Source organism: Typopeltis vanoorti, chromosome 9 (genome assembly GCF_054136105.1).
Source record: "Typopeltis vanoorti isolate ZY-2024b chromosome 9, IOZ_Tvanoo_1.0, whole genome shotgun sequence".
NCBI lineage: Eukaryota > Metazoa > Arthropoda > Arachnida > Uropygi > Thelyphonidae > Typopeltis > Typopeltis vanoorti.
This window is the reverse complement of record NC_143557.1, coordinates 107,684,867-107,710,936: the sequence shown is the minus strand read 5'-3', so window position 1 is coordinate 107,710,936 and position 26,070 is coordinate 107,684,867. Positions and strand designations below refer to the sequence as shown.

The 26,070-nt window shown below is 37.0% G+C and overlaps 1 protein-coding gene across 1 annotated transcript; it reads left to right on the top strand.

Annotated features, from left to right (window-relative positions):
* Positions 1–4,359: 4,359 nt before the first annotated feature.
* LOC150103399 (uncharacterized) lies at positions 4,360–5,231 on the top strand. The gene is made up of 2 exons (XM_090398359.1): positions 4,360–4,898; positions 4,932–5,231. Exons 1-2 carry the CDS (start codon positions 4,404–4,406, stop codon positions 5,079–5,081), a joined length of 645 nt encoding a protein of 214 aa, XP_090254485.1. The 5' UTR covers positions 4,360–4,403; the 3' UTR covers positions 5,082–5,231.
* The last annotated feature ends 20,839 nt before the right edge of the window (positions 5,232–26,070 follow it).

Here is a 26,070-nt window from a genome sequence, read left to right as displayed (position 1 = left end):
CGTTTTGTGAGTTTTCACATTTTATTTTTCATCAATATAAATACAAATTTATTACAGGTGTATTTGAAAGCTCAAAATTACTCACGTTTCTATAGAAAATTTTTAAAAATTAAAAAAAAATCACAGTTGTTATAAATAATGTTAAATGTTTTCTGAAAGCTAACTAAATTTTTAAAAATTATTTACTGTGAACTTCATAAAATGCGTAGACTACTAATTCATTTCCTGTTCTATCATCTCAATATAACCTGGTCATATGGAACTGCAGACAATACGCTGCGTTGTGTCTCTATAACCAACTTAACATGTGCGAAGTAGACTCATAATTATTTATATATAAATACAATTTTCCCACTTATGCTTTTTATGATACGATTGCAATCTGTCCTGTCTACAGTTAATGCTAGAAAAAATTCATTATTTGAAGTTTAAAATTCTTTATACAGGAAATGTTTTATTATTATTATTATTATTATTATTATTATTATTATTATTATTATTATTATTATTATTATTATTATTATTATTGCACAAAAATATTCCCCCAATCACAAAACGTGACCCTCCACTTGGACCATAATCAAAACAGACATTATGGTTCCCAACCATAAAAGAAGCAGAACTTCTCTCTATAATACATCAAATCAAACCAAACAAATGCCCAGGAATTGATGGTATAAGACCTAAGGATATCAAGCAACATGCAACTAGCTTAAGTCCTATCATACTTAAATTAACAAATAAAATATTTAAAACAGGACAGATACCAAGTATGCTAAATACTGCCATAATCACGCCCATATACAAACATGGAAAAAGAAATTTAATCAGCAATTACAGACCCATAACAACATTACCAATTATCAATCAAATTATGGAGCGAATCATACTGAAGAAACTCACAGCATATACGGAGACCTTCCATATTATCCCCAAAACACAATATGGTTCTCAGAAAAATAAGGGAACAACATCTCTCTTGGAAGACTTTACAGACGTAATTAATATCGCTTTAGACAAAAACAAAATTGCAATGGTAGTCTCTATTGATTTAACTAAAGCATTTGATACACTCACACATCAAACCTTGTTAGAAAAGCTGAGGCATGTTGGAATAGACGGGCCTCTTCACAGGTGGTTTACAAACTACCTTCAAAACAGAAAGAATATCACACGTATCGGGTCAAACCGAAGCAGAGAGCTACCAGTAACCTGTGGAGTGCCACAGGGAGCTGTACTCTCCCCAACTCTATTCAACATTTACACGCACGATATTAATCAGCTACCACTCAAAGGTAAGATATTCCAATACGCAGACCATACAGCAATAATATCCATCCACAATAACACAAGCATAGCCCAAACAAATATGCAACATGACATAAATCTGATCACAGACTGGCTCACGAAAAACTCCATACACCTAAACTCAGAAAAGACAAAATTAATGATATTCAGAAATCCACTGACTCGACCAATTGATAACACATATATAACCAGCCAACATCCACTTTCCAGCATAAAAATCACACAGAACAGTAAAACTACTACAATCACTCAGGTTGAAACAATACGATACCTTGGAATTTACTTCCATGTAAATATGAACTGGAATAGCCACATAAACCATCTACACAACAAACTCCGAACAATAAGTGGCAAAATCTACAGGTTAAAAGACATAGTTCCCACACATCTAAAACAATAATATACAAAGCACTATGCCAAAATATACTAAGATACGCTATAACAACGTATGCTTTCTGTGCACCCTACAAATTAAACAGATTAATGTTGTTACAGTACAAAATGATGAAACTGATCTTTTGGTAATGACCTTATATACATTGCAATGTCAGAACACAAAATACTGACAGCAAAACATTTATGTCACTATGGAGCTTTGCTAAAACATTATTTCGATGCCAACTACAGGACAGTCAGAAATACTTACCGTATAACAAGACCTCAGACTACTAATTATATCACATATAAATACAATAATCACTACGGTAAGGCCACGCGAAACTTCTACATCCCAGACATGATAAACAAATTACTTTTGAATACAGAAACCTTACAAATTACAATAGCCTGAAAAGAGCTCTAAGGACATACTATGAACAAGAAACATGCACTCAAAATACCATACAAATCTAACGAAACACAAAATATTCGTTCAGGCTTCCAGTTCAGCGATGCATCAATGCATTCCAAGTTATTGTGCGTGCGTGCGTGCGTGTGTGTATGTGTGAGTGCGCGCGCGCGCGCGAATTTCTCAATCACAGATTTCGCAGCTTCCCAACACAGCAAAAAAAAAAAAAAAATTCATAATAACTAACTGGTGTCATCCTCAGATAAGCTTACATATAAGCTTCGAGGATGAAAGCAAAGAAATTAGTTCTCATCCAAGATGTATCATATGTAACCAAATGCATGTAATGTACGTATCACATGAAAACCAATGTATGTAACGTATATATTATATGTAAACCAATGTACGTAATGTAAGTAACACATGTAAACAAATGTACGTAATATATCATATGTAACCAAATGCATGTAATGTACGTATCACATGAAAACCAATGTATGTAACGTATATATTATATGTAAACCAATGTACGTAATGTAAGTAACACATGTAAACATATGTACGTAATATATCATATGTAATCAAATGTATGTAATGTATATAATAACTGTAACAAATGTATGCAATGTAATAAAAAATTATTTTAAATGTAAATCATGAGTTTACACTGTATGTTTGTGAGAATTAGGAAATATAATATTTGGATTGCATATGTGTAAATACTGTTGTATAATCACACCTTTTCAAACTTGAAAAAAAAATAGTAAACTACAACATGTAATATAATACTACTTATGTAACTCTGAACAATATAATTGTAAATTATTATTATGATTGTTATTTAAAAAAAAACTGTTATCAGCATTACTATTTAAATCTCATTATATGTAGCACAAAGTGCTGAACCTTGTAAAATAATATACTGAATAGATGATCATTGTACATATGTAAATATTTGAAAGAACAATAAAAAAATATTATTATTATTCTTTATACTCTGTATTCAAAAATTCTGTATAGTCTTTATTGTTAATATTAAAAGAACATGTGTTGTAAATACATAATATAGAAGCAAAAAAGTATTATTAAAAATTTTAATTGAAATCCAATGTAGAAAATGCAGCATTTAGTGCTGAATTCTATAAAATTATAAGTTGCAATGTCACTCAAGATGTTTATTGTATGTGTAAATATTTTAGCAATCAATAAAAAATATTATCATTATTATTAATAAAATATTATTATTAATTGTGTATATGTAAATCGGCTGTATAATAATAATCTACGATATTGATACTGAAAAAAATGTACATTTATATTTAAAAAAATCATTGTACTCTACATTTTGTACTGAACAGAGAACATAATAATATGCTTTATTGTATATATGTGAATACCCTGTATGAGGATAAATAAAATGTTATCACAGTTTTAAAAAAATATTATTATTATTATTATTATTAGCCTCGCCTAAAAGAAAACCCAAGTCATGTCTAAGGTTATAGTGTTTAAACGTTCTGGCCAAAAAAGCAGCATGTGATAACTGAGAATAAAAGCTGATTAGTTTCATAGCTGATTAGATATGAAAATCATACGGAGATGGCACGATTTTCTTCCAGAAACTCCTCATTTCCTTCACGCATAACACCGCAAACCAGATAAAAGAACACAGGTAGTTGACAGACAACACCAGCCTCTTAAACTCAATTGCTTTGGCTGTTAATTCCAGCAACAATAGAATAAGCAGAACTGCAACAAAAGCATTTCATGATTATTTTGAAAAAAAAAAATAGTAATAGGATAAGAAAAAAAAAAGAAGGAATCGGTTGACATTTCCTACGTTATGCACATCATATATCTCTGTAATTAATAATATGACATCAGTCAAATATAAGCGCATAATATCTGTTGTATTATGTTCCACTGTATGTTATGTCACACAAAATTGTCACTGACGTTTGAATTTTTGTATCGATCTTAACTGAAAAAAAAAAAAAAAAACAAGAGAATTCTTATTTCTTATGCATTTTAGCCCAAACTCGTAAAGGTTTAATTTTCCCTTTTCATACAACTATCATAAATCATCTTTGACTTCACGAGGTAGTAATAACAACAATAAATGCAACCAGCACGCAGCAAGCTACGCGATACCGCGTGAACAGTGAAATGGAAATTTATGAGTGATGAATTGTTCTATTGTTCGAAACTAAAAACGGCTAGTTAGTTAGATCAGAAAAGTCGAACAGTTGAAAGGCTGGCATTTTAATTAAAAGTGGGAAACGGGTTATTTATTTATTTTTTTTCAGCAATGGCTCTTTCTTCACCCTCCAGTAGCTCTTCTGGGATCAGTTCTATTTCCACAAGTAGTCGTGGTTTATCGTTAGTAACTAGAGACCAACCTGATATCAAAACTATGGTGATCAGAGCTATAACTGCATTAAGCGATGGCGAAGGTTCCAAACTCAAAAATATCAAAGGATTTATCGCATCGGAATACGATATTGATGCCGATAGCGTAACCGCTGAGATCAAGAAGTTCCTGAGAACTGCTAAAACACAAGGAATAATTTCTTATTCCAATGAAGGTTACAAGATGGAAGCCGATCCTGCACCAAAGAAGGCAAAAACAAAGAGAACACCTAAAAAGAAAGTTGAAAGCAAAGAAAAGAAATTGGTGACCAAGCAGGCAAAAGTCCCAGTGAAAAAAGCTACTGCAGTAGCCAAGAAAGGAAAACTAGATTCAGCTGCAAAGAAGACTGCAAAAAAGAAAGTTACAGTGGCAAAGAAAACTGCAAAACAGAAGGTTACAGTGGAAAAGAAAACTGCAAAACAGAAGGTTACAGTGACAAAGAAAACTGCAAAACAGAAGGTTACAGTGGCAAAGAAGGCTGCGGCAAAGAGGAAACCCGAAAAGGATGGGAAGAACGTTCCAAAAAAGAAGCCAGCGAAAAAAGGGAAGAAACCAGCAAAGAAAGGTAGAAAGTAATTAAACATTGTGCGCGTTGTTTTCAAAATTTTGTTTGTTATTTGTTGTGCCTTTAAAGACTTTTTAATTCATACAATTTGGACTTTTGAAGTAGTGGAAAATTTGTGTTTCTCAATCATGAAGAGTAATTCTGTGAATATTCAATGTGGATGATTTTAAAAAGTAATAAATTGTGTTGATAGTATAAAAATTATTATTATTATTATTATTATTATTATTATTATTATTATTATTAATTTCAATATTATCATTCTCTTCATGAAACTACATAATAACTCCTTTTTTTTTTGATATTTACATGATTCTTTGCTGACCGACGTTCTGCATCTCATAAATTGTAAATTTTGTAAATGAAATTTTGTTTATGCACCGTATGGGAAACAAACATTTCAATTGCTTAATATTATTCGTAAGTGTAAGACCATCATTTCCATTGAATAGTTAAAGTTTCTCTTCATTTAACAGCCTGCTTTGATTGGTCCATATTTTTGTGCTCAGTGGCAATCCCAACTCCCTGTGAGGACGTTGGGATTAGCTGAACACAAGATCGAATTGGGTCTTTTATATTTGTAGTATTCCGCTTCGTTGTAGTTTGAAGCTTGTTTGATCAGCGGGTTTGGATGATTACTTGCCTCGATGAAGAACTTTTCTGCTAGATCGTGGATTAAGGAGGAAATATAAGGAATATTGACTTCTCTGTGAATCTGGGAGTTTCTTATGAACCATGGGGCATCCAGAATCATCCTCAGGCATTTGTTCTGTATCCTCAGCAATTTTTGAATATTTGTATTCGAGGTATGGCTCTAAGCAGGAGATGAGTAAGTGATGACTGGGCGTATTACCATCTTATATATAAGTAGTTGTTACGTATATCCATCTTGCTTCTACTGTTGATCATGGGGTAGAGTTGCGCGATTGCTTTAGATATCTTCGAGCCAATATGTTTTTTATGATTGTTTAATTTTTTTGTCAAGTATCGCCTAGGTATTTGACTTCAGTCTGCCATGGAATCTTAACTCCTAAAAGGTGTATGTCTTTCTTGCTCTGGACCTTCATTTTGGAAAACATTATAGCTATTTTTTTTGGGAGGATTTACTTGAATCCTCCAGTCCATCAGTCAGTTTTCTAGTATATGAATACTATTTTGGAGCCTACTGATTGCCAGTCGGGGGCTGAGTGATCTTGCTAGTAGAGCGGTGTCATCTGCATGTAATGCAGTGATGGTAGTACTAGGATTTTAGGGAATGTCAGCTATGTAAATTAAAAATAACAGGAGGGGTGCAAGAGAGAGCCCAGAGGCACACCAGCTAGGATTTTGCGTCTAGTTGATGCAATTTCGTTCGTTATGACTTGCATAAATCTGTCTTTGAGGTATGAATCTGTTATTTTTATTAGCTTAGTAGGTAGGTTGGATTCTATAAGTTTATAAAGCAGGCCCTGATGCCACACCTTGTCAAAAGCCTTTGCAACATCTATGAAGACTGCAGTTGTATGGATGTTCATTTTGTGATTTGCTCAACCAGTCTATGTTGTACTGTATTATTGTCTTTACGGAATGCAAATTGCTCGTTTTGAATGATTCCTAACTTGTCCGTTTCAGATTGAACCTTTGTGAGTATAACTTTTTCAGCGACCTTACCGAGACAGGGTAGACGGCTGATAGGTATGTAGCTTTCTGGGAGTTGAGGGTTCTTTCCTATCTTTTTGATAGGGACGATGTTGGAAGTCTTCCAGGTTGTGGGAAAATGCTGAAATCTGAGAATTGATTATGTTCACTAAATGAATTATAGCTTTTCTGGGCAGTAATTTGATTATTCTATTGGTGATGCCATCTGTACCTGGAGCCTTTCTGTTGTTCAGATGGGCTATAATATTTGATATTTCTGCTGGAAAAGTAGGTATGATAGGTTCCGAATTGTCCTCTTGTTGTCTTAAGACTTGCTTCATAAAGCGGTGAATTTTGTAGATAAGGTTGATGTTTACATTTTCATAAGAAGGGGGTTACATTGTGTTTTCATGTTGTCTATTAGAGACAACTTGGAACCTCTGTTTTTTCTTTGTCAGTGTGGGATACTCCCTTCTTGGTCAGTATAGGGGGTATACGTTGCCTTTTAGTACAAAGATATCTCAAGAATTTCCATATAGAATTGTCCTCTGGGTTTTGATTAGTCAATTTGGTTTCCAAATCAAGGTTTCGGTGCTTTCGAAGAGCTTCACGGACTTGTCGAATTAATCTGTTCAGTATTATTTTATCTTGTGGGGCTCTTGTGTTGTGGTATCTTTTTCGAGCTTTGTTTTTTTGCTCTTATTAGGTCCATGATTTCCTTGGGGATTCGACTGATCGGGTGAAAGACTATAGTTTGGGTGACTGACTTTATTGCGTTTTTTATTTGGCTCGTTAGGTTGTTTACTGCAAAGTCTATCTCCTCTTTATTGCGAATAACAGGGGCTGGGCTGATGTGCTCTGGGAGAATTGTAGAGAGTTTGTCTCAAGGTATAAATGAATGCGGAGGAGTGAGTTACTCGAGCGTACCGAGCTTACGCAGGATGGGGATGTGGTCGGAAGACAGTTCATTTAGTATTTCCAGCTGATACTGGCATCTAATGTTTCTGAGGATGACTATGTCAAGTACATCGAGCTTCCAATGGACTGTGATGAGTGGGCTCTGTGGGTCCGGCTCTATGACTCTTGAGTTTTGGGTTGAGTAGTTGTTTAGTGTACGACCTTTATTGTTGATTGTGGAGCTGAACCAAGCTGTGTGTTTGGCATTGAAATCCCCAGCCATGATAGTGGAGTCAGTAGAGCGCCGAGAATGGAATCCAAATCAGATGCCAACAGTGGGATGCTGGGTGGGTTGTATGCAGCGAAGATTTTGATGCTGCCGGTATTGTTAGTATGCACTTCAATACCTGTTATCTCGGGGGGGGGGTTCATGGTTTGTGGGTTGGTCAGGACGTTATGGCTTAAATCATTTTTAATGTACACGGCTGTGCCTCCTCCACCAACTGTAAGTCTGTCTGTTTTATACAACACGAAGCCCCGTAATTTAGGGCTGTTAGCTGGCCTTAGTTTCTTTAACTAAAACTATATCAGGACTGTATCCGAGAGTGAAATCTTGAAGTTCAAGGATTTTGTTTAACAGACCATTACCATTCCATGCTATTATCGTGATTGAGTTTGGTTTGAATTTTTTATACATTGTATAGAGCTGTCAGTATGGATTGGGTTTCTAGATAGAATCTCTTTCTGAAAGATGGTGAGAAGCTTGCTTTGCTGAATTCCTGCAGCATGGTGGCAAGAGAAGCAGTAAGAACTGCTGCTAAGTTGGAGCTTGTTTGCTCTTGAGATGAAGGAATCTGATTTCGTGCCGCCTCTGCATATGTTTTGGTCATGAATGAAGGTCGCGTGTCTTCCTGTGCTGCTGAAGGTAAGGTGAAGTATTATCAACAGGAAGGCAACCTACTTGGTTGCTTATGGTGTCATTACGTGGGGGAGCAGGATTCACTCTTGCTAACCCCGATGTTTTGGTTGGAAAAGGCACCCCTTGTAGTTTGGGAGGTGAGGTCCTCTACAGTTAGCAGAACAGGTAGGTGTAGATATTGGTTGGTGCAGGAGCTGGTCTGGTGGCCTTCACCACATTTTAGGCTGCAGGCTTCTCTGTGCGTACCCAAACTTTTGGCATCTATGGCATTCGCCTGCCGATGCCCTTTTTCTTAGAGACTCAGTTGTAATTTTGAGCCTGCATATATCTGTCACTTCGTATATTCTTTTCTGGTTGTTGCTGATTTCTACTAGTACTAAAGGCATTGATCTTTTGTCAGATCTCAGCATTCTGCTAACTTTGATTAGGTAAGTCCCTGACTGATGACGTTGGCAGTGACGTCATCTGTTATGATGCCCTCGGCAACCTCTCTGAGGACCACTTTAAGGTTTTTCTCGCTTGCTAGTGCGAAGGTGTGGAACTGCAATTTGGAATTGTCGAACATTTTTGTCATTTTGCGATTATCTGAGACAGAGGCGAGTTGAATCTTAACTCCCTCTCTGTGTTTTGGGCCCTGGAGAAGTTGTGTTTTGTTCACCAAGGGTCCTTGAAATTGATGTCCACTTTTCATTGTTTCGAAGGATCACTGGTGGGAACTTTTCCTTTTCGTCTTCTGAAACTTGTGGTGTTAGATCTTCTTCCACAAGATCTTCAGAGGTCCTCCATCTTTTGGTTGCCTGTGCACCCTGGGAGTCAATCTGTCGAGGGTTCTTGGGTGATGGGACACCGGTGTGAATTCGCCCTCTGTATCCTCATCCTCTGCTTCTTGATCATTGCCTGGGCGTATATGTTTATAAATCCCTTGATTGATAGTTAGACTGATCTTAAAGAGAACAAGACATATATTTGGTTGGTGCTAATTTCCACGAGTTTTCCCGAATTTGATACGAACAACGAACTAATTTTAATCTTAGAGCAAATGATTTCCGAATTAGATCCAAATAATAATTTAAGAAATATTTAGGAAATTTAAAACTAATAAGGCCTGATTATTATCAGCTTTAGTTCTTTGAAAATTTGTTTAAATTTTAAAATTTAGCTTGAAAAGATTTTTGTCTTTCACGTAATTTATTTCAAAGTGAATTCTTAAGCGTATTATTAACAAGAGCAGGGTTTTGCTTTATGGTATGCTAGACACACACACAAGTTCTTAAATCTTAAAAGAACTGGGCGATGGACTGAGTCCTTGACTCTTTATCCCGTCATCTGAATGAAGATAATCTGTGTGGATGGAGTGTTATTGAGCTAAAAAGCTCTAGTCATGGCTGGGTAACGGCAATAGCCGAGCCTCAGTTAAAACTTCATTGGCTACAGCATTGCCATTTGTTACCCTGGAAGTCCTAAAAAGGACTTTTTTAGGCTCAAATTTAATTCACACACACAGGAATTGAACTTTTTTTTTTGATTAAATACTATAACTATTTATTTATCAAGTAGGTGTATCAAATTTATTATAAAATTTTGCTATTTATTTTCAATATTATTCTTGTTAAAATCATTCTGTTATTTTAAATTACAATTACGTTTTAAAGGTAAATAATTGACCTTTCTATTCAGAAAGTGATACGTGTTTCATATACATTTTCCATAAGTTCAACAGAACGGTAAAGTAGACCAGTATTATAATACATATAATATAATATCTGTAATATAATACAGAGCTTTGCTTAGTTTTTTTATTCAATAGCACAAATCGATGTTCTATAATTTGCTTATAGTCCTGCGTTGACATCGTAGGAAATTTCTCTCACAATTCGCCCCTTTCTCTTTTATTTATGTATCTTTCCCATTTTTTTTCTACTAAATTTCCTTCCATATTTCTTACTAGAATTCGAACCCCTTTGTTTATGAATGTTTTTCCTCTTCATTTTCTAGTAGATTTTTTTACATCTTAACGTCATTCTGATTTCCTAAACGGTATGATCACCTTTTTTTCATTCATTGCTTTCATCCGATTCCATTTTGATATTATTCGTTTCATATTTTGCCATTTTTTCCATAATATCAGTTTTCTGGAGATATTCTGTAAACATGTTAATTTTGGTTCAATCGCCACGAGATAGATAAGTGAAAAATATATTTTTTAACAACTTCTCAAATCTTGAAGTTGAAGTGGAAAACGGTTGCCGAATTTATTCGCGATATCTGACTACTAATATAAATAATATTAGTAATATGCTATATAATAAATATATATTATATAATTATATATTACGATATTTTTAGTAGGTAAGTGATGTTTCGCATTCACAAAAGGTTGCAATCCTTGAGGTTCGATTATCTCCAAAGTTCTTGGTAGGTTAATGCCAGAGAGAGAGAGAGAGAGAGAGAGAGAGAGAGAGAGAGAGAGAGAGAGAGAGAGAGATGAACTTGGCCTGCTACGAATCAGTGGAATTGTGTGAAGTATTTTAGATAAAGTTATACTCATTTTTTTAAAGATTTAGTTAAGTCTCTAATTTGTAAGAACGCAAAGAACCTTTATCGATGCTCAACTAAAGCTTGAGTTAACCTGTCCCATACGGGGGGGGAGACAGGGTTTTTCTCCCTGGAAACTCGGGTTTTTCACCCCTCAAACAGGCCAGAAGAATACTCGCAGTTTACTTTCAAAGTGTACTTATAGGCATATGGCTGATAATTGTATCCTTAAATCCTGCTTACGAAACCCAAGGATAATTTTGAAGCTTATGGGTGCTGAAGAGGCCATAAGAACTAGAAAAATCAACTCCACGACACTTGATTTTAATACCTCTCCAAAACATTCCCGAAAATCGCTGTTTTGTGCGACATGTTTCATTTTTCACTTCCTTTGCTTTCCTAAACTAGGTACTTCACATTTTTTTTTTCATTTTAGTAGATTAAGGCATCCATCCTGAGATGTTTCTTAATCTGTCTTCCCATCCTAGTGGAATAAGATTATCTATTCTATTCTGAAGATCTGAATTTGATTTCAAAGAAACTTAAATATAAATATGAAGTGTCTCTGCAAAGTCTGTACTTTTTTGAAAATCCAAGATTACAGTGAAAACAATGAAAAAAATCGTAATTAGAATGCAGTAAATATTATTTACAATTCATAAATCCCACAATATGATTCATGATTCCCTATGTGCAGTTTCGCGCATTGACCATAGGATCATTCACATTCTTTGCTGTCTGCTGAACGACGTTCGTTTAAAATTGCATAGTTATTAGCCAAAACGTTTAGAAAGAATATGACATTAGTTATTAAGAAATGATCTTTAATCGCTCTTACCTAATAGTCCAGAACACTGCTTGGAAAATTCGAATTGTATAAATAGTATAATCTACCCAGAGATACTTTTCACAAATAATTACCATACTAAAAACAATCGCTGCGAGTTAAGAGGTAAATGTTATTATTTTTCATCACATTCAGTATCTTTCTTTCTGTAACATTTAATATCTTCCTAGTTATTCAATCTATCAGCACATTTATCAGCAATACTTGCGAAACCTCTGAAAATTTTCATCGTAGTTGAATATGCAGACAGTTCGGTGTAACTAAGAAGCATTTGTACTCTTGGATGATTTTTACTACCAGGTTTTGGAGATATTAATTTTAAAATAATTTATGTTTAGATAACGTAAATAAAGAATTATCACGAAGAAAACTTGTTGATTGAAAAGAAGTTTCAAGTAGAGTGACGTGGGTACTCTTCAAAATGAAGCAATGTAACTTATTTGTGTCTATTCTCACACAGAAACCTCTTCTAAGGAAGAAGGCGAGGAATTTTTTTGTGTTATTAGAACAGCCTGCTGACAAAGGATATCAAAAACAGGTGTTCTTGATGGAGATCTGAACAGCAAAGTAGGAAATGAATCCCAGCAGGCATATAAGAACGTTTTGGGAAAATTTGGACAAAAGGGCAAAGCTAATAATAATGGAAAGGTATTAATTAGACTTCTCTTCAGGACACAGACTAGTCATTACTAGCATAAAGTAATGTTTCAACATAAAGATGTACACAAATTGTGTACATCTTTATGTTGAAAGACACAAGAAATAAGAAAAGCCGCATTGACTACGTCATTGTTGATATTTTCATGCGGGTTCAAGATAAAAGGAGGTGCAGAAGATTTAAAATTCAAAGTGACCATTACTTAGTGCTAAGCAGGGAAAAAATTGAAAAAGTTTGAAAACAAGAACCAAATCTTGGTTGTCTCAATCGCAAACTCTGAAGAAGACATTGATTGATTCAGCTGGGCGTATGAATGTATATGGTGAAGTTGTAAGGATAGAAAAATAATAATCCCGTAGTGGATACAAGAAATTAAAACGCAGTTTTTAAAAAAAAAAGCATACCAAATGTTTCTAGTAAATAAGTCGGCAGATGCCCTAAGTGCTACCAAGAAAATGCAAGACAGCAAAGCTGTGTAAAAGTAGCTAAAGAAAACTCATGGGAAGACTTTGGTAAAAACATAAAAACCAAATATCATGAAGGTAGAAAAATGTTCTGGAAGCTTGTAGAAAAACCATCAATTTAAATATGGAAACGCTGGAGTAGATGATTCGACAAGAAATGCTCACGTATGAAGGCATAAATGTTTTGCAGTGGCTACGCAGCATAATTCAGAAGGCCTGGTTAGAAAGTCGAATTCCAGAAAACTGGAGTAGAGTTCAGAGTTTTTCATTTATAAAAACGAATAAAACTGAATGTGAGAATCACAGAGGAATTTCTCTTCTGAGTTAACGTTACAGGAAAGATTTTGCAAGCATACTTGAACAGACTCGGAGATAGAACATCAGCAATAAAAACGGCCAAAACTATGAAAATAGGTAGGAGAATAGAAATCTTAAGCTGTGTTCCGAATAAAGATCCTATAGAACAATTAAAATATTTCAGCCATTTAAACACTTGTTTAGTAAAGATGGCAAGTTAAATCTGGAAAGAAACAACAGAATAAGCAAGGCTGGTATAACCGGTAGCCAGCTGAATAAATTTATATGGAGTGAGAAAGAGAATTTAGCCAAGACTCCATACTAGCAGTATACAAGAGACAGTGTCCAAACGAGTTTTAAGTGATAAATCTTACACTTGGCTTAGAAATAAAGCACTTGATCAAAGACTAGACACCACAGATATGAGGGTTCTGAGAAAAACTAGGGGAGTGAACCGATGTCATCAATGGCAGAATCATATTACAAATGAAGATATTAGAAAGGAATTTGACACTATTAGCATTCAAGAATGTATCAGCAGAGCTATTCTAAGGTGGTGTGGCCAATTAAATGGAATGGGAGAAGAAAGGTTAGCAAAAGAGGTGTTTGATGCAAAATCTCAGATAAATGGTCCAGAGTAAGATCAAAGTCTAGGGAGATTTTTTCAGGCGGAAGTGCCTTAATTTAGGAAATCTCAGATACTACAATATGGGAGGGCTGACCAGTAATAGACATGGAGGAAAACTGTCGATAGGAGATTAATAATAATGTAAACTTTATCATGTAGTGCTATCATAGCAATCTGAACACCCCCTTGTGGGTACATATCCGGAAATTGATGATGATGATAATGATTCAAATAATTCCAATAACCTTCTTAACTCACAACATGGACATTCGGAACGTGTAGAGAGACAATCAGGGATGTCAAATACATTTTGCATTCAAGGGAATCTTCTCCGCACATCTCCTGATGTCAGGTAAGATCAGATAAGAGATTCAGAGAATCATTTATTTATTTATTTGCTTGTTTTCAGAAGTAAATTCTTTTCTGATAGCGCGTCCTTCCCACACGGATTCTTTATTTTGCCGCTCTTTCTTTCTTGCATACACTCCACTTATATGGTTTCTCTCCCTCTCGTCTTTTCTAATTTTTTTCTTAAATATTTGTTCCATTTCTGAATTCCATTCTTTGAAGCAACTAAACTGTTCGAAAGAGAGATCTGCGGAAGGAGTGAAATGAGTGCTGTTTATTAGTGGAGCAACAGCATTTCTTTAAAAAAAATGATTAATTGGTCAAAAATGATAATTGTCAGATTTCTTTGGCGTGAGGAAAATACAGTTCGCTAGTTGTGTGAAACCGAAAGAGAAAGGCGGATGTACTTTATACGCAAGCAAGCAAAGAAAAGATGATTGAAAATGGGAAGAAATTCGATGAGCGTTTTGTATCATGTCACTTTGTATGGAGGATAGCAAGCGCGATGCATGAAGTTAGGTTTGAAAATGATTGACGAAATTGGGGTCAAGGATTATCACGAGGTAGAATTATAAAACAGGAGCTGAGCGCTGCAATTAATTCCCTTAAACAGCACTTTCTTATAAAGGCATGAAGCAATGTTTAGCGATAAATCGATTTCTTATTTCCCGCATAATTCGTTTGCTGCGAAAAAGTGAAGAAAATTTTCAAGTATTCGTATATCCCGAGTTTCATAGAGAATCTTTTCTTCCACTTCTCTATCTTCTTAGCAGTTAAAAAAGGATATTCACGAAACCAATAAATTCAAATAGCACGATCTTTTAGTAGTATAAGGAAGGTGAAAATGAGCGTGGTCGGTATTGAACCTTCGTTTAGTTGATAAAGATCTGGTTTCAAATTGCATCTAAGATGATCATTATAAGGGCTTTTCAACAGAAACTGACTTAGTCAATTACATACTGATGCGGAAGGGCTTCATTCCTGTAAATTCGGATTATTCATCTCGCATAACAAGCATACCCCTGAAAGGAGAAAACGCGCATTTAAGAGACAAATATATAATAACTGACTTAGAACTAAGCGCGTTATCTTATGGAATGAACGTTTCGAAATCAAACATATTTTAATACTCCTGGATTTTAAAGATCCAGGAAGGTTGATGAAAATAAAATATTCTTAAAATTTCGAATTTTCAGCTTGCTAATTCAGTCGTTATAAAGAGCATTACTAAGGGAAAATGCCGCTTTCAACCCAGTTTCAGTTAAAATCCTTTATTTGTTTTTGTTTCAATGTACTAAAGCATAGAATGCGGAAATGCAATGTCTTTATATGTAATCAGTGGTCGAAAAGAACATTAAATAAACATTCCGTTGTCTTAATTTACTGTTTCGTTCCTAAGATTATACGATTTCTTGTCTACTCGTTTATATAATTGTAATACTTCCAGTATCAGATGAAGAATGATCTACAGATAGGCACAGACATATAAAAGTATGAGTATAGTCTATTCATTAACCAATAAAATGCCTCTATCTTTTTTTTTTTTTTCATTTAGAGAAATAGTGTGCTATAAACTGAAAAGAATTAGAGCACTCAAACGACTCACACCACAATTACGGGTGTAACATGCTGAATACATCCATAATTGCCTTATTCAATGCAAACTAATAAAATTGGGTTGGTATTATTTTAACTTGTAAGATGAAGTAACAAAAATATAACACCGCTACTTTATTCTTCCCTATGGAGGCAAGAAATATCGACAAAAAAACATCCTCTGAAATAATTAAAAATGCTAGTTGCATTTACGACGGGCCGTACTTTTTTTTTTTTTTTTTCTGCTAGATGGACGAAGCAAGAATGCTTTCCATATTCCCCGTTATCTGAAGAAAAAAATGAGAAAATTTATGGAAAAGGTGTTATTGAGCTATAAGCTCTGGTAATGGCAATAGTCGAGCCTCAGTTAGAACATTGGCTACAGCAGTACCATCCATTACCCTCCCTGGGTACCCATTTTAGTCGCCTCGTACGACATGCATGTCGTACGAGGGACTATTCTTATCACTGTCACCACACGGGGTCCGGGCCGTACTTAATACACATAACAAGATTAAATTAATATCTTATCTACATATAAAAGAGATGTGTTTATGAACGATAAAGAGCCAAGAGACCATTTTTTTTTCCGGCGTAAATTAAGTTAAGGGGAATAATAAATCCCTCATTATTTTAAAGCCGGATACGAAACTCAGAGATCGAAATCTAAGAGTTTCATTCCGAAGAACTATCAGCGAGTCCAAGCGTAAGTGAACACCTGGGTAGTACAACACTAGGGCAACTCGGAGCAAGCTCCATCACTGTCCTTAATATTTTCTCATAATGTAAAACGCAGCTCCTAGGAGATGTATTACTGTTTTACATTATGAGGAGAGGACACAGACCGACCTTTATTGAGGTCTCAACAGTGAGTAGGTAGACCTGGATAATACTTTAAGTGAAACGAACTTACATACCCCTACTATACGAATTTCCAGAACGGTGTACCCATATAGTATTACTACGATATCCGGCTTTAAAATAATGAGGGATTTATTATCCCCATAACTCAATTTACGCAGCCGAAAAAAATAGCCTCTTCGCTCTTTATCGTAGTAATAATATATGAGTACACCGTTCTGACAATTTGTATAGCAGGGGTATGAAAGTTCGTTTCACTTAAACCTTGGTATTAGGATGAATAGAATCAATCGACCGTGAAATGCGGTGATTGATTCATTCAATCCAATACCCTTGGAGGGTAATGGATGGCAATGCTGTAGCCAACGAAGTTCTAACTGAGGCTCGGCTATTGCTGTTACCCTCCTGCCATGATCAGAGCTTTAATTGCTCAATAACACCTTATCCCTACACTGTCCTCTACAGATAACGGGGAAGATGAAAAGCATTCTTGCTTCGCCCCTTTAAGCCAGTCCTTATAAGGACCATAAGGACCTTGGTATTATCCCCTTGTGGTTGCCGGGATAAGAATAGCACCAATGTAGTTAATGCATGTTGTACGAGGCGACTAAAATTGGTACCATGTGAGGGTAATGGATTGCAATGATGTAGGCCAATGAAGTTCTTACTGAGGCTCGGCTATTGCTTTTACCCTCTTGCCATGATCAGAGCTTTATAGCTCAATAACACCCTATCCTTCACTGTCCTCTTTAGACAACGGGGAATATGAAAAGCATTTTTGCTTCGCCCCTTTAAGCCAGTCCTTATAAGGACCTTGGTATTATCCAGGTCTACCTACTCACTGATGAGACCTCAATAAAAATCGGTCTGTGACCTCTCCTTGGGGGGGGGGGGGGGTGGGGGGGGGGGGGGGTGGGGGGGGGGGGGGGTGGGGGGGGGGGGGGGTGGGGGGGGGGGGGGGTGGGGGGGGGGGGGGGTGGGGGGGGGGGGGGGTGGGGGGGGGGGGGGGTGGGGGGGGGGGGGGGTGGGGGGGGGGGGGGGTGGGGGGGGGGGGGGGTGGGGGGGGGGGGGGGTGGGGGGGGGGGGGGGTGGGGGGGGGGGGGGGTGGGGGGGGGGGGGGGTGGGGGGGGGGGGGGGTGGGGGGGGGGGGGGGTGGGGGGGGGGGGGGGTGGGGGGGGGGGGGGGTGGGGGGGGGGGGGGGTGGGGGGGGGGGGGGGTGGGGGGGGGGGGGGGTGGGGGGGGGGGGGGGTGGGGGGGGGGGGGGGTGGGGGGGGGGGGGGGTGGGGGGGGGGGGGGGTGGGGGGGGGGGGGGGTGGGGGGGGGGGGGGGTGGGGGGGGGGGGGGGTGGGGGGGGGGGGGGGTGGGGGGGGGGGGGGGTGGGCTATGAACCTCAACTGCAAAAGGCTAATATATCCAATGAACTTCCGGAAGACGTGTATCTAATCGAACAAGTACTTAAACACAACAAGCAGAAAGGACAGTTTCAGTATTTTGTTAAGAGGCTCGGTTATCCCTCATCGTATAATTCTTGGGTTTGTAGTGAAGATGTTTTACTTAACCCTTCCCAGTAAACGCAAGTATGAAAATGTTTCCTACTATCACGCAAACTAAATATCAAGTGGAATTACCACAAGAGATCAGACTTAAAGGTAAATGGGAAGTTGCGCTTTCTGAAATTCATCTTCTGTCAGAGTTTAATAACATCGATTTCGGTTACGATGAGTTTCATATGATACGTGGAGTTGGAGGAGAAGTCCACATTATCACAACAACTATATCACAGGAAATAATGTTTTCGAAAAGCCTAAAGAAGGATTTTACAAAATGTGCAAGATTCCCCATGGTAGTTACAATTCACACTCTGAACTTCTTCTAGCAGTGCTTGATGTGAGTTCTGTGATTACTGGAAAAAAGAACCCAAACAACACCATTTCTCTTACAGCGAAGATGTTTTAAAAAAAGGTTTCAATCCAAAAAGGTTATAACACCTTTTTTCTCAAGGAGGTCCCGGGGTTGGGTCTTCTACTGGGTTTTAACCAGATTGGTGTTAAACTGAAAGGCACAGTGACTGGGAAATATCCAGTTGATATTAAGAGGGGTGTAACCGCATATTTTGTTTATTCTGATTTAATCCAAGAACAGACAGTTGGTGATACATGTGCACCATTGTTAAGAGGTGTTCAGTGCAGCACCAAGTGTTCCTTCGTTTTGCTCACCCTGATTATTATCCGTTACGAAAACAAAGATTTCAGTCAATTAGCATTGAAACTGGTTCTGATAGCGACGAGTTGTTCCACTTTCGTGGCGGCAAGACAATTGTTAAATTACACTTCCGACAGGTGAAGGATGACTGATTATCTCAGATATTACACACTGCAGGCAGATGTGACTGAAGTGCTTACGGGGTACGGATTAGGTAGAATTTTCAGAAGTGCCTTCTCCTTTCTAAGTTCACTTTTAAAACCAGCAGCTCAATTTGTCTGTCGTCAAGCCTTACAAGCCGGTCAGCATATATATTGGAGATACAGACGATGTATTGGAAGGGTACCTGTATGTGTAGCCTTTATAAACAGAGCATCAGAAGGGGGAAACCATTGCTGAAAAATCTCAGAGCCGACTACTTCAGAGAGGTCAAGGAAGCAAGAAGAAAAAAAACGAATACTAAAAAGCGCAAGCGAGATGACATCTTTTGCTGAGGATATGATGACTGAGTTAGATCTTTTTTCCCACCCTCCTGTCAACTTGTGTGTGGAATAAAGTTCTTATGTCACCTACCAACCAATATCCAGTACTGACAGTGGAGGTCCTGTGGAATTTTGCTTACCAGGTACATCTGAAGAAAACTTGGATTTGGGAAAATCATACCTAAACGTTCGTGTGCGCATCACTGACAATGATGGTAAGCCTATCGAAGATTCTTCAGTTGGTGTCGTGAACAATTTTTTCCATTCCCTGTTCAGTCAAATTGACTTTTTTCTCCAAGATAAATTAGTGAATGTGGCATCAGACACGTATCCTTATAGGGCTTATATTGAAAACCTACTAAATTATGACAGAGATGCTAAAAACAGTCAACTGACAAATGAACTATTTGTTAAAGATGATGTGACTAATGTTAGTGATATGTTTACCAAAAGTGAATGTGGGATGCGTAGATATACAACAATCTCGAATAAACCAATTGAAAAGTGTCGAGATGCTTGGTCGAATACACGCAGAAATCATGCATCAAGATCGGTACTTGATCAACAACGTTTCTGTCCGTGTTCGTTTGGTTTGCAGGTCACCCGAATTTGTTTACTGACTGCAAAGGCTAAAGTGCAAATTGAAGAGGCTACACGTTTGGTCAGCAAAGTCAAAATAAAACCAAAGATTCAGTTGGCTCATCTGTCTGTGTTAGACAAGTCAAACATGGTATGTCCCATCAATCGTGTGCAAGTGTCTTATTTTTCGATTCCCAAGGGTATGTCAGATGCCACACGAGACAATCTGTATCTAGGTGAAATACCATCTAAATTAATTAATGGACTGGCGATAGTGAGGGATTTAATGGCACTTTCAACAGAAATCCATTTAATTTTCATCATTTCAATTTGAATTTTTTTTTGTGGTGACAGCTGACGGTGTTCAGTCTCCCTCGCAACCTTTGCTCCGAACTTCAAAGAAAGGCATTACAGCAGATTTTATATGTCACAGTTCACATAGCTATGCAAATGGAACAGAGACTGTGGTAATGACATATCTTATGAGGAATACGTAAAGGGAAAGGTTCTCTATGCATGGGACTTATCGCCAGATCAAAATGCAATTGCAACCCATGTCAGCCTATTAAGAAGAGGAAATGTGTGACTCGAAGTTAAATTCGCTCAACCTCTTCCTAAAAACATAGCAGTGGTTCTATATGCAGAATTTAAGTGTACATTATACGTAACAAAGGATCGTTCTGTGTTACTGGACTATGAACACTGAACAATTATTAAGCATATTAGAGTTTCAACCCACCACAAGAAAAGTGGGTTTAGGAGTTTGTGCTCGTGATGAATTGCCACAACATCCGATCAGACAACAACAACAGTCGATGTTCGTCGTGAACACAGATCCGACCTGGTTGCCAGGACAACATTGGCAGCTATATATATTAAAGACAAACACGGCTATTTTTTTCGATAGCTTCGGTCGTTCACCCGAAAGCTATCGAAATACTGTACCTGTACAAGCTGAAGAATCTGTCGCGTGTGGTTTGCACTGTGTATATTTTTTAATATTGAGATGTCGTGGTCTCTCTATGCAAAATATTATTAGCAAATGTTGTGCTAAGGATTTGTGGTTAAATGATATTGTAGTAACTTATGCTATTACAGATCATTTACTGAAAATAAAAAATAATTTAAAAAACAAATTGTTTTTTTCACTTACCATTTTTTCCACACCAGTTTCTAATTCCCACACAGGTTTCGGGGAGATAAAAAGAAGAAGTTGCTATTGTTGGTTCTTCGAACTCTCCTGTGGGCGGGGAGTGGACTGGAAGCATTTGCCTCACTGGGACTGGCTGATGTTGGTGGTTGGTGGGAAAGGGTCTAGGTATTCGGTTTGTTCAGTCTAGGTTCTGGATGTGACAGTCTATGTTTCTGTTGCTCTCCTTCTGTGTGAGTTAATTGTTTTTCAAACCTAAATACTTCTGTAAAGTACTTAAATATGCTTTTACTTTTTCATCTGGATTAGTTCTCATTTTTAATATGCCACTCATCTCATCATCTAGTGTGTATAGTTCACGCTCCTCTGGTGATTGGAGAAGCGTAAATTTTTTAAACATATGATTCATTTTCTAATAAGTGAACTCAATAAAGGGACAATGATACTGCCTAATAATAGGAACAGTGCTCCCCCGTGCTGTAAAACCAGTTTTCGTTTAGTAATGAAGGGAAGCGATTTGTTGCTTAGTGCTCCTATAATTTTTTCCCCTTCGTAGGCGTGACTTCTGGTTGTTTTTTAGTGGAATATTTCCAGATAAAACATTTTTGCAGATATCACAGAGCGCGGTGATTTGGCTGGTGATGCAGTGTTTATAAGCATCGTTTGCTTGATTGAGAGAAGAATAAGATAAGTACTTGATGAGATTTTCATAGCCTTTGAGTCTATCAGCCATTCAGGGGTAAACACTGTATTGGGTTCTTCTCCTGGCAAAATACGTGACCATAAGCATAAAATATCAGGTGTTTCCTGGCTTAAGTCTAAAACTAAATATGAGTGGGTTCCCGTGTTGCATCTTTATAAATCTGAACTAACACGTTCGTTTTCCTGGAAATACTTGGGAAGCTAAATAAGAAAACTGTAAAGAGTCTCGGGGAATTTTAAAAGCAATAACATAATAGCTATTGAGAGAAATTGTCCAAAAATGTGTTGCTTTACAGAATAAAATTTTGTGTCAGTAGAATGACGCTGAGGTTACGGTGATGTGAACCTTTTTTGAAAACATCAGCTATTTCCGTGCTGTCCTTAGCCTGGTGAACCATATCATCGACCATGAGTAAATTTCTCACATTAGAATCAAATTCAGGTAACTTCAAACAATTCACGAATTCTATGTTGGTAAATGTTTTAATTTATCCTGATTTTCACTGTAACAGTAAACGATTCGCTCCGGAGGTGGTTTGATTAATTTTTTACAATGTTCTATGAGAGACAACGCGAAAGTTGTTTTTCCTGACTGAATAGCTCCGGAAATAATGCATGTAAATGGATGTATGAACATAGCGAAACTGATAACATAATTAGACTGTAATTATTTTTATATAATCAGAGATCACGTAAAAACAGATAGATACTTGTTTTTAATATCAAAAATATCTCCCCATCAAGATTTTTTTAATCACAGTCATCATGTAATCATTCCAAGATGAATTTTTTCTTTTTAAATTCTAAGAAAAAAAAGCTATTGTGGAATAATAGTAACAGTAATATCAATGTAAAAACTGCATAAGAGAAGGGCGACACTGACAATTATAGTGTTGGGAAACAATCTTGAATTTTTACCTACCAGGTAAAATGTTGTTTAGTTTTCTGTCCCATAGATGGCATCTTTTGCTTATGGGGGTATGCGAGTGTAAGCAATTATCCTTTAAAATATCCATAGGGAAAAGTGCATGTGTCTGTTGACATTATGCGCTTCGCAAAAGTGTATCCAAATCTTTTGGTTACGGAGGTCGTTTTGAGTTGACAGCTCCATTTGTCTCTATTGACAGAAAATGGTACGGAATTTGGATGTTTTGTGGCTCACCCCTTACTGCTGCTATCATAGATTCCAGATTAATCTCAGTGGCCTTTTATTCAAGGTTTAAATGCTTGTTACTAACTCTTTATAACATGCGTAGTATAATCAAGGAAGGTTACCTGACTATTTCGTCACTCTATTTGGCGAGACGGATTAAGATATTCTTGATGTTGTTGTGAGGTCGCTTTCACGTTCGCCTTTCGGTTGAATTCCACAATAAAGGATGTCTGTTGCACAGTTCGATAAAATACAATAAGATTTTATTGCATCACTCCCATGATAACCTTAATTTTTCTCAACAAATGTTGACAACCTCAATGAGGTGTTTTAGAACCATTTCCGAATCAATTATTCAGTCTTATAACTGATTTAAGGATATTTATAATTCATTGTGTTGTGTAGGCAATGCACTGATAACTCTGTTTTGAGTTTGACTTCTTGATTTATTCATATCTTATTTTAAGTAATAAAACTAGATATGAATAAATCAACAAGTCAAACTCTAATTGAGACACTCAAGAAAACCTTTCAAACATTCCAATTCACCAAACTCTTGGACCATCTAATTGAGCTTCAGTTGAAAAGGTCCAGAAAATGTTCTTTCCTTTTAACTTCATTGAAATACATTTGTTTTAATCTAAATAATTTGTTGTCAATCCTAACGTGGGACCTGTTATTATTGTCGGAGGTTTGACGCTTTGTAGTTGAAATAATTATCTTTAGATCAAGCAGACATGAATTATAGACTCGGATCTGCGAACTCTAAATTGTTAACAAAACTGGAGTCTTAAACGAAAGAACACACGTATTATATTAAAGAAATATTCATGAAATTGAAGAAGATTCTCTGTAACACTTCTTTGAATTAAGAATTGAGAATTGAATAAAGAGAATTGATGTCAAGGGATCAAATCACCACGGAAGATATCAAAGGACAAAACACACTTTGTTGGAAAGAACTTGGACGTCTTCAGTCAAAACTGAAAAGCTATGCAGAAGAAAAAATTTAAACCAGCATATTCTCGCTACTTTTATATATGACTGTGCAAATATCGACAAGAAATGCGAGGTAAGCTCACAATTTAAAAACTCTGTAATGTGTTGATTGAACACACTCATCTATTATAAATATTCAACTCAACGAGAAAAAAAACCCTCCCATAAATGAGCTGCTGATGTTTTGAAACTATCCAAAGGGCGGTTGCCAAATGATTAGTATTTTCTCAAAATATTCAAATAAATTCTGCAGGTGATACTTATACAGGAGATTCATGATTTATTTATAAGGAAAACCATTTAGTATGAGCAGAAGTGCCTGTTATCACGGCAGTTTCAGAGACAGGCTGTTATGGAACCACATCAACCAAAGCATCATATGTACTCTTTTCCGCACCACCTTTGAGGTAGAGTATGAGGCGCGCTTTTTTTTTAACGTGGTATCCCCAGTAGGCCTATTCCACGATCAGATGAATAAATTTAGGGTGGTGGGAAAAGCACTAAAGAGAAGTTATCGTAATAAGAAATTCAGTTTTTTAAAAAAGCCACCTTTTCACTACCTCAAACAATACATAAAAAGACCGAAATTACCAAATCGTTCGAGATTGAATAACACCCTACGTTGCTTTAATTAACATCAGCTTGATTTCTCTCTCTCTCTCTTTTTTTATTAACGAGCTAGATGGATTGTCTGAGCCAAATAAGCAATACACATTCCTGTAAGCTTAGGATATTGAGTACAATAACTTCCTCCATGCAAATTGGAAATGATGAATTTAGAAAACCGTCATATCATGATGAAATACTACCATCCATCATCCATCTTATTGGAAGCCTCTTCAAAAACTCCCTAACACATCCACTTAAATAGCATCCGCGGCATTACCAACAACATAAATGACATTCGCCATCACTTAAACTCATCCACAACCAGACTTCTTACTCTTCACAGAAACCTAACCACGTAATCTACTGTGCATCCAATTATTTCTCGAATATCAAAATTACGCACTTCACAATTTCTTTTGCCACTAGAGTGACACTTGTGCTTTTGTAAAATCAGACATTACATCCCAGAAAATAGCCAATATAGAATCCCCTGCTTTAGACCTCCTCTGGCATAAGGTTTCCTTGTCCCATCTAGTAATGGTCGTCTCATCTATTACTGTTCTTCAGTATTTAATACCTACTAAGACCTCTTTACATTTCATAATCTAGCCTTGCAATCCTTTCCAAGGTCTGATTATCCGATCCTAACACCTGCTCCAGACAAATAACAGAAATTATCCTTAGCAGCATGGGGGCCTTTATTCCCTGTCCTACCCAGAATCCTCGTCCACTTTCGAAGCCCTGGTTCAACAGAAAGCGTATCACAGCAGTCCAAGAAATACTTTCCCTCATTGCATGTGGTTCGCATCAATAACTCCAGCTTAATACCTTGCCTATACTATACTATACTATACGCACAAATGCTAAATAGTCATCGGTAGATCTAAATCTGACTTGAAAAGGCCTAAAGCAGACATAACAGATAAAGCTGACCTCCTCGCATCGCGACATCGCTCACAGATTGGAATCTGTGCACAGTATGCTTCCTATAGTTTTTCGACACAACGACAAAAGAAAATTAATAAAGAACTTCAACAGTCAAGTGTCTTGGTCCTGATGGCATCTCTTATTTATTTCAAAGATTCCACATCCCAAACTTTGGAAGCAAGCTATTCCAGCCTATTCCAGATAAGGAAGACAGAAGTCTACCGTCAAACAACCGACAAACTGCTATCACCTAAACCGTCTTCAAAATAATGGAGAAAGTTGTACGTTCGCTTTTTGACATTTCCAGAGCTTCTAAATTGAGGCCTGCTAAATTCTATCTGCCACTCTCTGTGATTCTTGTGGTTCATTCATTTCTTAGCTTCCTTTATGGTGATTCGCTGCGTGGCATGGTTAATGGGCTCCTTTCTTTGAGCTTTACCACCAACGCAGGTGTACCTTAGAGTTCTGTCCTTTCGCCTAACCTCTTTGTCATTTACATCAATGATTTACTCTCAGTGACCACTAATTCC